At 45.6% G+C, this 15,945-nt stretch overlaps 2 protein-coding genes across 5 annotated transcripts in view; both read left to right on the top strand.

Annotated features, from left to right (window-relative positions):
• Positions 1–798: 798 nt before the first annotated feature.
• TPRA1 (transmembrane protein adipocyte associated 1) lies at positions 799–15,910 on the top strand. 2 transcript variants are annotated; one of them, XM_015874989.3, is made up of 11 exons: positions 799–1,047; positions 4,435–4,633; positions 4,773–4,905; positions 6,670–6,756; positions 8,293–8,365; positions 9,374–9,453; positions 10,573–10,683; positions 11,080–11,140; positions 11,551–11,653; positions 12,298–12,378; positions 13,406–15,910. In XM_015874989.3, the coding sequence occupies exons 2-11, from the start codon at positions 4,455–4,457 to the stop codon at positions 13,638–13,640; spliced, it is 1,143 nt and encodes a 380-aa protein (XP_015730475.1). In that variant the 5' UTR covers positions 799–1,047; positions 4,435–4,454; the 3' UTR covers positions 13,641–15,910. The 2 variants fall into 2 exon arrangements, with proteins under 2 accessions (XP_015730475.1, XP_085373014.1); XM_085516888.1 differs by lacking the exon at positions 4,773–4,905.
• The window catches only part of CHCHD6 (coiled-coil-helix-coiled-coil-helix domain containing 6), a 101,893-nt gene continuing 100,311 nt past the window's right edge, over positions 14,364–15,945 (top strand). For all 3 annotated transcript variants that reach the window (XM_085516908.1, XM_085516907.1, XM_085516901.1), the window contains exon 1: positions 14,364–14,503. The gene's annotated coding sequence lies outside the window, so the exon portion shown is untranslated. The remainder of the gene's footprint in view (positions 14,504–15,945) is intronic.

Below are 15,945 nucleotides of genomic sequence, written 5' to 3'. Positions count from 1 at the left end.
GCGATGGGCAGCCAAACACATCACTCCATTGAGGCAGCTGTCGTGCAAGGACAGGGCTCCTTCTGCGAGGTCCATTGGCAGGAAGGTGCAGGTCGGGACCCACAGAGGCTCAGCTGTTTGTGCCTGGCAGCTGCCCCGTGTAAGTCCTGGGGGTGAATGCAGCTGGATTCCAAAAGGCAGAGGGGCTTCAAAACAACGTATTTCCTCTGAAGCTGTATAGCCACACAGTTCACAATGGGAAGCAATATTCTGTCCAGCAGGCTGATAACATGAACAGTATTTTAAAGAGACAGGTGTCATATAGGAATGGAATTTGGTGACGAAAGAGCTGGCTTAAACTACACCTGCAGTTTCCACCTCTGACACCTGCAGGCAGGTGAAGCTTCAGTGCCAAAAGACAACAGTGCAGCAGGTTAAACACCAGCTGACAGCTCTTCCCAGGGCTCTCAGGGTTACAAGGCTGTTAAGTATCACTCCTTGTCTTGCTTCAGCCTGTAACACAGCAAGCGAGCCCTGCCACCTTTCCATGCAGGGCTGGAGGCACAGAGCATTCTTCTGTTTGTGAGACAGCTTTTGGATCTGATGGGCTGCACCCTCACAGAAGTCAGATAGAACGAACAGGAGGATTAGAAGGCAAAACCTTTCCTCCTGCCTTCCGGCAACGCAGCAAACCACACACCACCCCCATGGCATCACGCACAGAGGCGGAAGGCACCGCGAGCCCTTACATGGCGGCCGCCCGCCCCCCGATCCCCGCCTCCCGTCGCTTCCCATAGGCCGGCGCCTGGATTTCTTTCCGCCTCTCGGGCCGGACGCGGTTTGGGTTGGGTTGTTTTGGGGATCCTCTGTGAGTAGATCCGCTGGGCTCAGCCGAACGGGCTCTGGTTCGCTGGTTCCTGCCTTATACAGCTGTTTGTTCGTCCTGCTGCGCGGTGCTCCTCGGCGAATCGAGCGGTTGTGCCGGGACCTGGCATGGCGGGGCTGGGCCCCTGCGACTGAGCGCCGCTATTGGGAAGGCCGGGCCGGACGGGCTGCGCCCTGCGGCGGGTAGGAGCGGGATTAGTGGCGGTGAAGGGGCTGTGGGGACGCGGCCTGGGCCTGGTGCGGCCCTGCGAGGCGATATGGGGCTCAGGGGGCCTGGTGTGGGGCGCAGCTCCGTCTTCCTTTTCCCGGCCGGCCTTCCTGCTGACCCGGCTGGGATCGGGCGTCAGGGCCGTGCTGTTCTTAAGGCCTGTGCCTGGGGTTGTGCAGCTCGGGGCGTTCTGGAGCTCTGCTGCCTTCAGCTGCCTGTAAAACGGGTGGTTCTCTCTTGTTAGTGTGGTGTCCCCGTGCTGCTCCTTTCCTTCCTCCACCTTCTGTTCCTTGTCTGTCAAGAGCAGTAAACCTGCCATAGTGTGTTCTCTGCTTGCTCCTAAGCTTGGTGTTCTGTCATACTTTAGCTACTGGTGCTTTTGCTGCTTTTTTAGTGTTGTAGTTCCTCTTTCTTAGAGCTTAGTCCTGAAGCAGAAGTGATAATGAAAGTTACAGAGAAGGGAGTTCAGCCCTATCAGGGCAGATGTGTTGCCTGTTTGAGGCTGCAATGTGAATGGCAATGGCTTTGATCTAAGGGGAGATCTGAACAACTGGGCTGCCTGCCCAGGAGGTGCAGCTGAGCCTCCCCCAGCACTGTGTCACAGTGCCTGGACAGAGAAGCACCGCTCTGCCACATCAGGCTCACTTCACTTATAACATAGAAAACTCTTCTTCAGTTCAGGCTGCCTGTCAGAAGGGAGGCTGGGGTTGGCATGTGGGGTGTTGCTGTGTGGCTGTGGGGAGGCTTCAGCACCTTTGTGTGGGCAGGATGTGGTGAGTGATCTCTGGGCTATGCTCAGCTGACCAGGTTAGTTCAGATGAGCTGGGGCACAGGTTTGGAGGGTGCAGCAGGGAGCAGTGCTGCTGGGTGTGATGAAGCCTATCTGCTTCCCTGGCATCAGTTCCCAGTCCCATTGCTGTGAATTTATTGCTGGTGGCTTCAACCAGAGCAGCACAGTTCTCAGCGTCCCTCTGTGTAGCCTTTGGCGGTGAGAAAAGTATGAAGAGTGCTGTCAGACTGACTCTGGCTGCCCTTTTGTTCCATGTTGGGTATTTTGCTGCTCTGCCTTTGTAGGATCCTAGCACCGGGCCATAGTGAATAGCCTGGCACGAAGGTAAGCTTGATTCTGCTTTGCCCTTTGAAACCTTGTGACTGGGGCTGACTGTTGCATGTGGCCAACTCCTCTCCTTATCAGCAGCTCACTGCTGTTGTGTGATAGTGATGGATTCTGGGGAAAGAGGTTGGAGTCTCCTTGTTCTTTTTCTAAGAACATGTTTATTTTTCCATTTAGTTCTGCAGCTTTCTATTCAAACTCTTCACTGCGATTTCCCAAGTCAAATTCTTTGCCCCAGAAGCAGTTAGTGAGTGTGTTTCAGAAGAGAAGAATGGAGCAAAATTATTTGCAGGAGATCCTTCTCAATGGGGTCAGAGGAGCCAGTTACTGGAGGGAAGGGAGGGCACTTCTGGGGAGTTCTGTGGTGTGGAGGTGGTTTGGTGGAACCCCCACTAGAACTAAGATGGTTTGGCACAGATATTGCCATCTCAGCACAAAGTTGATCTTTCCAGGTCTCTGTGTTTATTTTATGACGTCTCTCATGCAGCACAGCATATGGCAATTGCACAAGAGAATCTCATCCCTGTGAGTATCTGTCAGTGTGGGTAAATGAAGGGGAGGGTTTGTTAGCTGGGAGAGATGTGGGTACCCCACTGTCCTCAGAAGATGTAGGACAAATTTCAGCCTCTGAAGAAAAGCCTGTGCCCTGGAGGCCTGAGCAGTTTGTGGGGAAAGTGCTACTGAGCTCTGAAAGCTCCAGAGGTGGCACAAGTCTGTGCTACTTGTTCTTTCTGACCTGTGAGTTATCCCATGCCTGCCAGGGAAATGACCTGCTGACTCCTGGCATTGAGGCTGTTGGTTTTGCTACGCCAGCCATGTTAAATTCAGACAGGGAGATTTTTTTTCTTTTGAGATGAATCCTGTGTTGACCACAGCACACGGTGCTGTTTCTGGTGATTTGCATTTTTGGGATGGCAACCACATTTCTAAGGGGTGCAGGGGGATGCGATGGGACCTTTCCTTCAGCTCATTGCTGGTCAAGTGTATTAGCAGTGAGAGTTGCTACTTCAGGGTAGGAAGGGGGAGGATCTGTGCAAGGTGACAGGCTGAATCAGGAGTAAGTTAACTAGTCCAACTCTAATCCTGCTCTACAGTGAGCCAGCATCCACCCAAGCTTCCAAGGTGACCATAGAATCAACTGAGAAACTGAAGCTATTATTTCTACAACACTTAGAAAGCCACTGGGTATGAAGCATGTGGGGTTTAACGGGGAGCAGTTTCTCTTCATCTCTTGTAAGGACAGCTAATAGTACTGCAATGTAGGGCCTGGGGGTGGGCAGATGGTGGTAAAGATAAGAACCTTCTCTAAGGGCAGACAACTCAGAAACATCTCAGTAGGAGAATGGGAAAGCTCTGTCTTGTCCCATTTCTAGGTGCCTGGAGGGGGGTAAGGCAGGGCAGGCAAACAATCCCAGCACCACGGCTCATTTTGAGTTCAGAGCTGCCTGAGAGTTCAACCTGAAGAAAAACATCATGTAGGACAGCTCCCGGGTCTGCGTTTGTGAACTCTCAGTGTGCATCCAGGAGCTGGTCACTGAGAAGTGCAATGTGACCCAGACAGGGGGATGTGAAGAAGATGGAGAACCTTATACTACTAGGATTATTGGAAGATGCCAGCTTTCCATGTCTTACTGTTCTGCTTAAAATCAGGATAGTTCTGGTGTCGTGCAGAGAGAAAAATGCTGATTTTTTTTAAATTTTTTTTTTATTTTTTTTGCTTTTTTTGATGTTGATTTCTGAATATATTACATACAGTCCTTGCAGGTAAAAGTATGTAGGGGTCTGACTGTAAGGTTGGTAACAGCAGTGGGTTTTAGTTATGAGCCTTCACTTTGCTGTTGTAGAAGTTAATCTGTTGACTTGTCGGGCTTGGGATCTATAATAACTGCTGCTCTGTTGCAGCAGGATTTTTATCAGATGATGCCATGTACTGCTGCTGAGTTTTGATTTATTCTATCAATCTGCCAAGGCTCAAGTAATCACTGTTTTGAAGGTACATTTTGCTGTGATAAAAGATGCTGGTTTTATACTGTCTACCCTAATAGCTGTGTGCAGAGTAAAGGCAGATGTTATTCTGTTGTGTAATGCAGTCTTTCTGATTACAATAATTTGCTATAACAAGCAGGAAGCAGTTGTGTGGGGGCCTTATGGAAGGGATATACTTTTTTAGCTCTGACTCACAACTGATTTAATGTTCCCTTTTCTCTGCTGCTGTTGTCCCGTGCCGTGTTTGACCTGAACAATCAAGGAGGCAGGATATTCCAGTCCATGATGTCCATGATGAGATTCTCCATGTCTGACAACATCACACGCTCTCCTGCCCTGGTGACAGCGCTGGATAATGTGACAACTTTGTCTCCAACAACAGTACATGCAATCAATGACACGAATATCACGGTGCCGCACAAGTGCCTGCTGTTGCTCTATGAGGACATTGGGAAGTCCAGGTAAGAAAGACAAAACAAGGCTGAAGTCTGACTCTGGGATTCTTGCTTTCTCAGTGTTTGGGTGAGCAGGGGCTGGGTGTGTACCTGGCCTTCTAGATGCTGCAGAGCAGGACAAAACTGTTTTATTTACTTTTTGCAGAGTCCGCTACTGGGATCTTTTGCTCCTGGTTCCCAATGTGCTTTTCTTTATGTTTCTTCTCTGGAAGCTGCCCTCTGCCAGGGCCAAAATCCGGGTCACTTCCAGCCCAATCTTCACTACATTCTACATACTAGTGAGTACTGCTGTGTGCTTTTGAACTGATTGACGGAGTGAGTGTTTTTTATTACCACTCTTGAGAAGTATCATTGAACCAGAGGAGAAAGAGAATCTAGACCAAATCTAACATTTGAAGGTGTACTGCCAGGCATAGACTTCTTGCTGTTTGAACTCTACTTTTCAGCTTCTGGTAATGTCCATGTCTGGATATAGGTGGATTTTTTTCTATGGTGATTTTTTTCCCTGCTTGCCTTATTCTGTTTGTTGTCTTGGAATCTGGCATCTTAGATTTTCCTTGTTCCTTGCAGTAAGTCACATGACAGCAAACCTTTGTCTCACTGAGTTCAGGTATGTGAATGGCTGAAGAATAATGAACAGCTCCATACACAACTACTACAAAATTAATAATTACTGCTAGCACTTTCCAGTCTGGATTTAGGTCTTCCTTTACATTTCCAGTAATGCAGGGAAGGTCAATAAAAAGCTCATTCTGAAGCCTTTGAGAAGCAAAACTCAGAAACAACAGGGGAGAAAAAGTGGGCTGACTGCTGTTGGCTCTTTCAGAGCAGTGTGAGAAGTAGACAGTGATGAAACAGTCATAGAGAAAAGTGCTTTTCAATGTTTGATCTTCTGGGTTGTGATTTTTGGAAATGAGAAGCGTGTTCAGTGAGGATTTCCTCTCAGGCAGTTGTTTGTCAGAGTCTGAAGGAATCCTTTCTAGTGGAGTCAGTGATTAAAGCTAAGCTGGTGGCTTTGTAAGATTCTCTCTCTGTTTAGAGGAAAACACACCCTTTATGCTTCCTCTGAGTTGTTGCTGCTCCAGAACCCTTCTGTGGGACATTTTTTTTTGTCAGTGTTTTGTGCAAGTTTTCCACCCAAGAAGGGAATGTCACATTGTTCTTTTGAGCTATTTGCATCTCCTTTTCCTCTAAGGAGGAAGCATTCTGCTGCAGATGGCTTATTGGTTGATTCCATTCTCCATCCATCTTGAAATCGTATTGTACTTTTTCATTCTGTGTTAGATTTGGCTGTGTTATACCTTCATCATTAGTATAACTAAGGCTGTACCTTGGAGAGTTGTAGCTGGAAAAATCTGTTTTCCTGGGGAGTAAATCTGCCCAGCAGAGGATAGATCTGTCCAACTGAGCTCTTAATTGCATAGTAGAGCTGTGGCAGCACAGCGCCTGGTGGATTAGCCTTACTGAGCTCTGTGCTGTCATCCTTAAATGGTATGAGCTGACTTGGTTTTCTTAATACTGCACTGTGCAGTAGGCTGAGATGCTTTAAAGCTGTGACCTGCATTGCTTTATCTTATGCATTCCTGAGTATTGTCAGTGTTGAGTGAAAAAAACCCAACCGCGTGGATTTCAGCTTTATCACAGATCTGAAATGTGGTAGTTGGTATCAAGTGGCTTCTGTTATCTGATGGGATTGGGTTATTCAGTCATACCAAGCACTTGATCTTCTAATTTGGAGAGTTGTATTTTTTGCTTGATTGCCCTCAGTGAACTGAAAGGTGGGGAGAATGACCGTAAGAGCATCGTTGTAAGGGAGCGTTTAATCTGATAGCTGAAGAAATGTGCACCTTCATAATACTAAGCCAGTATTCCTGTACCTGACAAGCCTTTGGGAAATTAACTCAAATAGATGGTGTGAAATCCTCAATACACGTTATCAGGCTTCAAAGCTGGCCTGGAAACAGTATTCCAAAAAGGTCTCTGATCACAGCTGCATATGTGCCTTTTGACTTGAGCTCTTTCTTGCTACTTTCTTCATGTAGGTGTTTGTGGTGGCGTTAGTTGGTATTGCCCGTGCTGTTGTCTCTATGACAGTGAGTGCCTCTGATGCTGCCACAGTTGCTGATAAGGTAGGTACAGTGCTCATTCTGGTGGCTATGCCTTGCATAGTTTTGGCCATGGTGTTTTGCTACTACTTCCTGTTTATGTGTTTTCATGAAGAATGTGTTTTTATTTGCAGTGTTTACTATGAAGTCCTTTTCCGCGAGCTGTATCACAAGTGATCACAACCTCTAAGGCTCTAAAACAATGGGCTTCCTAATTTAGACACACAAATGGTGATAAAACTTTCCTGTTGCAGAGATAGAAAGCTCTGCTCTTGCGAGAGCTAAGCAAACATTCAGATACCTTTAGAGGATAGGCAAAGTGTGGCTTGTGATGCTCTTTCTCTGTTCAAAGGGCTCTTGGAAAAATACTGAGCTGCCTTGTATTGAAAGCAAATAAAAGTACTTTTCCTTTTTGTACTGATAACTGAATGTCCTTGCAGTTGCTCTGAGCACAGGGTGAACCCTTAACAAACAGGAAATAGCCTTGTATGTGCTGTTCCTTTGCAATCATTTGAGTTGCAACAGAGTGTTACCTAAAACAAAAAGCTCTGCTGATCTTGAGGTGCTGGAGGTGAGAAGAGCTGCTTGCAGGGTATGAATCTTCTGCCTTTATTGTTGAAGATCTGTGTGCTTGTTTTTCTTTTCTCTCTAATGTTACCTGTCAGAGCATTTTAAGGCACTGCTTGTTATGTGTGGGTGGATGTTTGTAGCATTTTCATTCACCTCTGTTGAACAGACAAAAGTCCAGGACTTGAATAATGGAGATGAGAAGTTGTTTATTCAGCTCTGCTGGTACTGCTGCCAGGTGCAGTTGCTGAGAAGTTGTGCAGAAAGACAGACCCTGTTAACTTTTTCCTGCAGAAGCCTTTTCTATTATTTTGTTTTTCTTATATACACGTATGTTTCTCACATGTTAAAAGCATTTGATACTTGCCTCTTATCTGTGTATTTTCAAAACAGAGCCATTGGGAGCTTGGAGAAAAAGGATCAATAAGACAAAATTTGGGTTCTCGTACGCAGGTTTGATGTTGTTTTATTGCACAACATTCTGGAGAGTCCATTGACCTGCTGTTTATCTGGTCTTGTTTCACTGAATTAAGTACATGAATGAAAATGACAAATTGAGAGCTATTAAATGCAGAGTTGAATATACTTTGAGTTTGGGGACCACTGTCTTTGAAGGAAGACATAAGTCTTACTCAGTCTTCACTTTAGAATTTACTACTTCAGGGACTGGCTCTGCTTGATGTTATAGCTTTAAGATCATTCTGAGTTGTTTCTTTTGGGGAGTACAGTAAAGAAGTGCCTACCTGGGGCAAGAGACAGATGTGTAAGTGTGGCAGAGCACAAACACATTGTGTCCCTGAAGGTTTGCTGTTTGCTCTCGCAGGATTGTTCTGTCCAGGCAAGGTCAGAGCTTGAGACAAGCATAAAATAAGCATCCTACAAAGCATGAGGAAGATTTGTAGAAGTAGCCTGCTCTGCTGGGAGGCAGCCATCCTCTGGAGTAGAGAACAGAATTTTCTGTATTAACTTGTAACTGGTTTCTTTATACCTCAGATCCTGTGGGAGATCACAAGGTTCTTCCTTCTGGCCATTGAGCTGAGCGTGGTGATTCTAGGCCTTGCCTTTGGTAAGTGTCAGGAGGTTTACTGAGAACTCTGAATGTTTCCTATTCCTTTCCTCAGAGGCTGCATCTGTAAGTGTGTACATAAAGCAGCTCTAGAATAAGGACAGAAGACAAACTGGACAGTTTGTTAGAAATGGTTGAAAGCCCGGTTACATTTACAGTTCTGCAATTTGTGCAGTTTCAGGGTTCATTTGTGCTTTATCTCTTTTGCATGTGGTGAAGGAGTGTGTGACTTATGTGAAGAAGACCTGTATACAGAGATCAGCTGTCTGGTCTTTGCATAAAACACATCTTTTTTAAGATAGTTGTGTCTGAAGACATTTGTCACCTCACCCTCATTTACTTTTATTCTAGCCTGGCTTCATTTGATTCATTTAGCTGTACCATTAGTCTGTCACTCTGCATTCAGTTGTATGAGTGAAAATACTGTTTGGAGCACGTCTTGCTGTGGTTGGAGGTAGGGGAGAGGGAATGTAATATGTGTGTCTGCCACGTCTGCAACTGAGACATGAACGCTGGTTCTTTCTTCCCACTTCTTTGGGGCCATAAAGTAATTTAGGTTGAATGGAGCTTTTGGAGATGGATTGCTCTGTCATGTCCCAGTGTAAATATTTCTTGTTTATCTTAGGCCTTCCCTCCTTTAACCCAGTCTCCCATCCCTGTTTTTCCTGAAGAGAAACTGCAGTCTGTCCCTGTAGCTGATAATGATGTTGTTCCTGGTTTTTTTCTTTCTTTTGGCCTCATTCATAACCCCAGTGAAAGAACTTGTTTATCTCCTGTATATTAGTGTGAGCAGGAGGAAAGCAAGTTAAAACCTATTGTTTCACAGGTTTTGTTTTGCCTTTAAAAGGATCAACTCTCCAAGTGGAAGCATTTAACAAGGATTAAGTGAGCTTCAACCTTCTTTGAGGGCCTCTGGAAATGCAGATGTTTTATTGTATTTGTTTTGGGGTGAAGTGATATTTTTTTTTTTTAGCCAATCCTGAGTCAACCTGTGTTCCTTCATTCCAGGTCACCTGGAGAGCAAGTCGAGTGTGAAACGTGTTCTGGCAATCACTACGGTGCTGTCTCTAGCATATTCAGTCACCCAGGTGAGCACATTAGAGCAGAAGAGGTTAATTGGCTTGGAGTCAGGTGTGGGGAGAAGTAGCAGCTTTGCTCTTTGGATTAGGTTGTCAGGAGAGACTGGATTCTTGTGGTAGTATATGAGGATCCACAGAGTATGCACTAGACCATATCACCCTGTCCTCTTCCTGGTGTGAATGGCTCAGCCAGGGTCAAGAAATAAGGTGGAAATTTAGATGGATGGTTTTGTCTAACAAGCCTTTGAACAAGAGTTATTTTTTCACATCTGTGCCACAAATTTTGAATCTAGCTTCAAGTGCAATGCAAACTGGATGGAGACAGCCCAAGTGTGCTCATCAGACTGTGCACTGTGCTGCTTTTATCCTTTCTCTTGAGCTGAGAGCTCTTGCTTCCCTTCAAACTAGCAGCTGACTTGCTAGCTCCATTTATTAGCTCAGTCCATCTCTCTGGACAATGCAGTATGTGTCTGGTGGTGTTCTTCTCATTGATATGTAAGTGGTCAGCCTTGTGCTTCTATTTGAGGCAGTACCAGAATAACACAGACAGCTGCCTGGTGACCACGCCCTTGTGTGCAGAGGCAGTGATCTGGTCATGACCACGTGACACTTAATTGGGCACCTACAGCTCAGACACTTGGTGTACTGCATCTGGGTTCAGTAATGCTTAGAAGTGTTTTTCTCTCATGTCTGTATGGTAGTTTCTGTTCTTAACCGTTTTTCAGAGATTCAAACAAAGGAGACAGTCTCCTTTCCTGACTGCTACACAAGTGCAGGCGTTTGTTTTCTGGGTATAGCAGGGAAGGTGTGCTTTAAAGATTGGAATGGAACTCTGAAGCAGAGGGCTATGTCCACTTAACTCCTTTCACACTGTCTCTTTCTGCAATATTACTGGTACGGTTTTTCTTTAGATACTCATTCCTGCCACTTTGTTCCCCTCACATCTTGTTTTCTGTTTCTTCCTCTTCTCCTGGGTGAACATAACTTGGCCTAAGCAGGGCGGCAGAATTTGTGTCCCCATATGAGGGACTTTTATTTGAACTTTGAACATAGTCTCTTTTATGCAGATGGCCACTATCATGAGGATGCGACTCTAACAGTATTGTGATGGTGCCATTTCTTTCCTAGGGGACCTTGGAAATCCTGTACCCTGATGCTCACCTCTCAGCTGAAGATTTCAATATCTATGGCCATGGAGGGAGACACTTCTGGCTTGCCAGCTCTTGTTTCTTCTTTCTGGTGAGTATGAGGCATGTATTAAATACTTTGAAAGCCTCTTTGTATTTTCTGAATGGGACAAGGAGGATGATTTGAGTATAATAAGGCCCTGGGCCCTTTCTGCCTGATTTGCAGCGCAGTATTGATGCTTTTCATGAGGCAGTGAAGCCAAACTAATAAAGGTGAAAACTGCAGCAGCCAAATCCCAGCTGAACTCAGCTGTTCCTCACTCCCTTGTTTCTCAATGACTAGCTGTGCTAATGAGGTGAAGTGTGGAGCTCTCATGTGTGCACTGGATTTAATAATGGAGGCCTGTGCCACTGGCATGAGATGCTTAGGAAGTTTATGACACCATGTTCTGCCCCCACCAGGCTTTCTGAGCTACAGAACAATCTTTTTTTCCTTTTGTCCTAACAGGTCTATTCCTTTGTGGTGATTCTCCCAAAAACTCCTCTTAAGGACCGGATTTCTCTGCCCTGTAAGTGACTGTAGTGTTTCCATCATGTAAGCGGGGCAGCATCAGGATAAATAAATAAGCGAGGGGAGTAAGAGATTCCTGTATGTAGCTATGGATACATCCTGCTGTCTCAGCAGTGGAATTCTTTGTTTACCATGTCTTTGCATGTGTTGCCAGGGCCATGTGCTTTCAGAACTCATTCTCTGTTTGCATGCATGCACATGCAGGAGGATGTTTAGCCCTTTATACCTGTCAGTCCTGGCAGTGTGGGACAGAAAATTTTGGTCATAACTGCTAAGAGTCTATAAGCAACCAAGATGCTGAGATGCTTACATTGGGTTTGCAGTCGCTATCGAACAGAACCTACTATTTGCACTGTGTTGATGCTTATAAGGTTGAGCTTCATCTTTATGTCCGTGTCTTTCTCACAGCCAGGAAGAGTTTTTACGTTTATGCTGGAATCTTGGCAGTGCTGAATCTGGTGCAGGGTCTGGGCAGTGCCCTTCTCTGTGTGGATATCATAGAAGGACTCTGGTATGTATGCTGGGGAAGGAGTCTACAGCCTGCTTTCAATGGTTGCATTTGTGTCCTTCAACACTGTCTCAAGAAAATGAACTTCTACAGTGTTCTTAAGGAGGATTAAAGCTGTTTTTTCTGTTTTGTGGGGAAAAAAACCCAATGATCCTTGAGGTCCCTTCCAACCCGGGTAATTCTGTGATTCTGTGTGAGGATCATTGGAGCTGCATGTTCTGCAGTGGTCTTGAAGCGGTGAATGAGAGTGACAGTGTGAGTCTACTGATGCCTGATCATTGGCTTGTTTCTTAGGTAATATGTGAGCAAACAGTCTGTTTGCTAGAAATAAGGCAGAGATACCTTTAGTGATATCTGGAGTCTCATTCTGCAGGGATCAGTCATTTTCCATGAGTCAAAACTGGGAGCACTGAGACTCTTCTTTGAATCAGATCCTGGGATGTGGCATGGTTCCCTTTTGGATTGTTTGGGAGCAGTGAAATGTTCACAGCAATGTCTGTTAGAGTCAGTCCAGATTTGTTTAGCACAAGATTTGTGCTCTACTTGCCTGCTCTTGAGGGAAATAGAATCATTTCTTCTGGGTGGCTGGGGTTATCCAGCTGTATGTGAGCCCTAAATACCTTCATCTTCCCTTTTGCTTTTGACAGCTGTGTTGATGCTACCACATTCCTTTACTTCAGCTTCTTTGCACCTCTCATCTACGTGGCGTTCCTGAAAGGCTTCTTTGGGTGAGTAGCAGGAGCAGGGGTTTAGAGAGTATCTATTATTATTTGATTGTTCTGTGCCAGATTGTTTTCCACCCGTAGAATAAAGGCAATGGCTGTAAAGCCATTTAGGGAGCCAGTGCTTCATTCCTGGCTCGCTGATTTTTTTTTTTTTTTTTTTGTGGCCCTGCACTGGCCACTTCTATCCAAGACTCCCTTGTGTACAAAGTAGAGCCAATAGTTGTATTCCCTTCAGATGCTTCTGTCAGTCACTTCAGTGTCTACATCCTATATGCAAAGTCCTGCTGCTGAAGTCAGTAACTAAATGGTTAGTGAGGGACTGAGTCCTGACAGACTAAGCTGGCTCTGAGTGGGTTTTTAAGAGGCTTTCTTATTAAATAACCCCTTGGCTTGGGGTTCTTATATGAGGGCCTGGTCAATTATTGAAAGCTCTGTCTAGTGTTGATTACTGGGTTGGGGGTGCCACCGTGTGGCCACTCAGGGGAGATGCATGTTGATAGGAAAGTGGTTTATGTGTAAGCTGTACGTTTTATTGTCCGTGGGCAAGAGACATCAATCAGGCTTTAGAATAACTAAGAATAGAGGGTACTCCTAAAATATTGAAATGTTTCTGATGTCTTCTGGAATCAGAACGGTACCTGGAGATAGAAAGTGCTGATTTGCAAGTGTTTGCATTTTGTTTTTCCTGTTGTATACAAATGGGATGAGAAATGGAATCTTTCTGTTTGCTGTGAAGTCCAGTGATGCCTGGATGCTGTAGTTCAGAACTCACAAAGAGGAGAACATGCTCATGACACTGATGTCAGGACTGCTGTTTTTATTTCCCCTCAGTAGCCTAGTCCAGAACTACAGTTAGCATTGTTTCATGGCAGTTATTCCACAGTGACTATATCCAGACTGAAAGCAATGTGAAAAGTTCTTTAATACTTAAATATATGTTGTGTCAGTGCTGCTGAGTTTCAGTTAAGGGTAAGTGGCTGTCATGAGATAATTTGCTTAAATGTTTATTTTAAATCCTGAATGACTCTAGGTCTGAGCCGAAGATCCTCTTCTCCTACAAATGTCAGGTGGATGAACCTGAAGATGTGGATGTGCACCTGCCCCATGCTTATGCTGTTGCCAAGAAGGAAGGAATGGATTCTGGGTTCTACTCAAGCACTCAGATTGATACCACAGCCTACCTGGATGACGTGGCCTCCATGCCGTATCATGTGGGCAGCATCAACAGCATAGACAGCGATCGTTGGAAAGCCATCAATGCCTAAGGCAGGACTTCTCCCTGCACCCGATGCCTCACTTTCCCTTTTAAACTCCCTGATTCTGAGGATGTTAAGATATCCACTGGAAATATGTTCATCGCTATCTGCTGTGGCTTTCCTCTTTTCCTTAGGATTTCTGAAACCTATTGTGGAACTAAGTTGGCAGCCTTTTTGGAAAGAGCATTTCCCGTCACTGCCTGAGAACAATCTAGAACAGTCCTGTTCATAAACCTATAAACACTGAACCTTCCTGATTCTTCGTGTTCCAGATGTGAATGTGACCCAGAAGGACAGGCCTGACTGGTACCTCTTGCTTTTCAATGACTGACAGCACTTATCTGCCAACTAAGGGAATGTCATTTAGAAGCTGTTTATTTGACTGTGTATTCTACACATATGGAGAGAGTTTGGTGGTTTAAACCAAAGTTGGTGTTCCTGGGCTTTCTCAGGCAGCACAGTTGTCTGGATCTTGTCACAACCACAGCATAGGCGGCAATAGCTGTGTCCAAATGATGAAGGTGCTCAGTTGGACTCACCTCTGGTTTCAGCTAATGCTAATGAAAGCTGTGAATTCCAAATGTTAGGAGTTAAAAGGATTGTGTTCTGAGTGTGTAGGAAGGAAAAGAGAGGTGTGGAGAGAAATGAGCTGTCCAGTGTATCCTAGGGTTGTTCTGGGAGGCACAGGCTGGTAGCTTACAGCACTGTGAGCTGACAGAACTATAGGGAGGCAGGACAGGCAGCTGCTGCCCAGCTAAGCTGAAGTAGTTGTGAAACAATCTGGAGGCTGCGCTGCTGTTCATCTGAGCTCGCAGGAACACCTCAATCACAGCACTGAAGCAGGGTGGAGTTTCAAGAACACAGCTTGTACGGTAGGTGTATGTTACATTTGCACTGTGCTTCATGGCTCTGTTGGGGTCAGGGAGAGGGCCGTGCAGGAAGAGGCTGTCTCTGCTTATGAAGGCTTCAGAGATGTTTAGATGCCTGAAGCAGAGCAGAAGTTGATGAATCTGAGCTGGCAGTTTCTAGCGACTGGGAGCTCTCAAACACCACAGGCATCTTAGGATCGAATTGGCTGATGTTCTAGGCTGGGAGGTGGATACTCTGGTACAGCTTCTGCGGTTGTGTCCTCTTCTGTTGCAGTTCAGATCCCCCAGACTTCTACTGGCCATAATAGGCTTTTCATCTTGATACACTTAAAGTACTTACGGGCATGTGAAGTGTGGTTCATTTAAAAACTATCTGGAATTTCTTAGCCTCTTCCACACTGGAATAGGGACTGTTGACAGAGCTGCTTGACGTGCAGTTCCAAGACAGTTTGTTCCAATTCTGGGACTGTTAAGCTGATAACTGCAATAAACTGGTTTCTGAGACAGACTGTGCTTCCCCTGGCTTTGGGGAGGTCAGCTCTAGGGGAACCTACCCGAGTCATTTGGTAGGTGGAGATGTGCTGTAGGTGATAGCAACTTCCCATTAAAAGCAGTAGAAAGAGAGGAAATATGAAACATTTCAGCACTGTGTATCTCTTGCTCCAGCTGTTCCTGAAAAACAATATTGGGGTGAGAGCTCTTGGGGAATCATTGTGCAGCATGGAGGTATCAGTTTAGAATCACAAGTGTGTGCAGGGAAAGCATTTCCCACTTAGGGGAAGAAGCAGTTTGGGTAAGAACACAAAGTTCTGTCAGTTGCTGAAACTATGCAGGCCCCTCACTTATCTTCTTTTTGTTAATGAGCAATGCAGCCTCTCAGTTCTGCAGCCTGAGGACTTTGCCCTGCAGGCTCCTGGGTAGCATTGATACTATTAGTAATATATATAGAGAGGAGTGTGCTGTGCTCCTCCCGTTGCTTGATGTGAACCTGCATCAGCCACATTTTACTTGTCAAAGGGATGGATGATGTGGTGTCCGAATTGCTCCTGTTTTCACTCTGATCCTTTGCAAGTGTGGGGGAAACCTGCAGAGCCTCCCTGGAGTCTGTTGGCCTTGGACAGGGCTGAAAGCTGAATGTCTCAGCAGGTCACCTATGCAGGTGGTCAGTGTGTCCACCCTGTCCTTTGGCAGCAGGACTTTAGTCTGTGTGCTGCTCCTGTGCTGGGCCATGGGCCGACCTTCCTTCTGGTGTATTTCTTTGTATATAAGGCTTTGGGCCGTGTTCACAACGGGCCTTGAGCAGAAGTGTTGTGTGTGTTGGGGGTGTGTGTGTGTATAAAGAGCCTAAATATAGAATAAATGTATATTTTTGTTTGTAAAATAAAAGAATACGGTGAAGTTTGGCATAAACGGTTATACTTTCTTTCTTAAACGACGTGTATTAC

The sequence above is a fragment of the Coturnix japonica genome, chromosome 15 (assembly GCF_054131305.1).
Source record: "Coturnix japonica strain WE chromosome 15, WE-NBRP24, whole genome shotgun sequence".
NCBI lineage: Eukaryota > Metazoa > Chordata > Aves > Galliformes > Phasianidae > Coturnix > Coturnix japonica.
The sequence above is the reverse complement of the archived record's forward strand: the minus strand, read 5'-3'. Positions and strand labels throughout refer to the sequence as shown.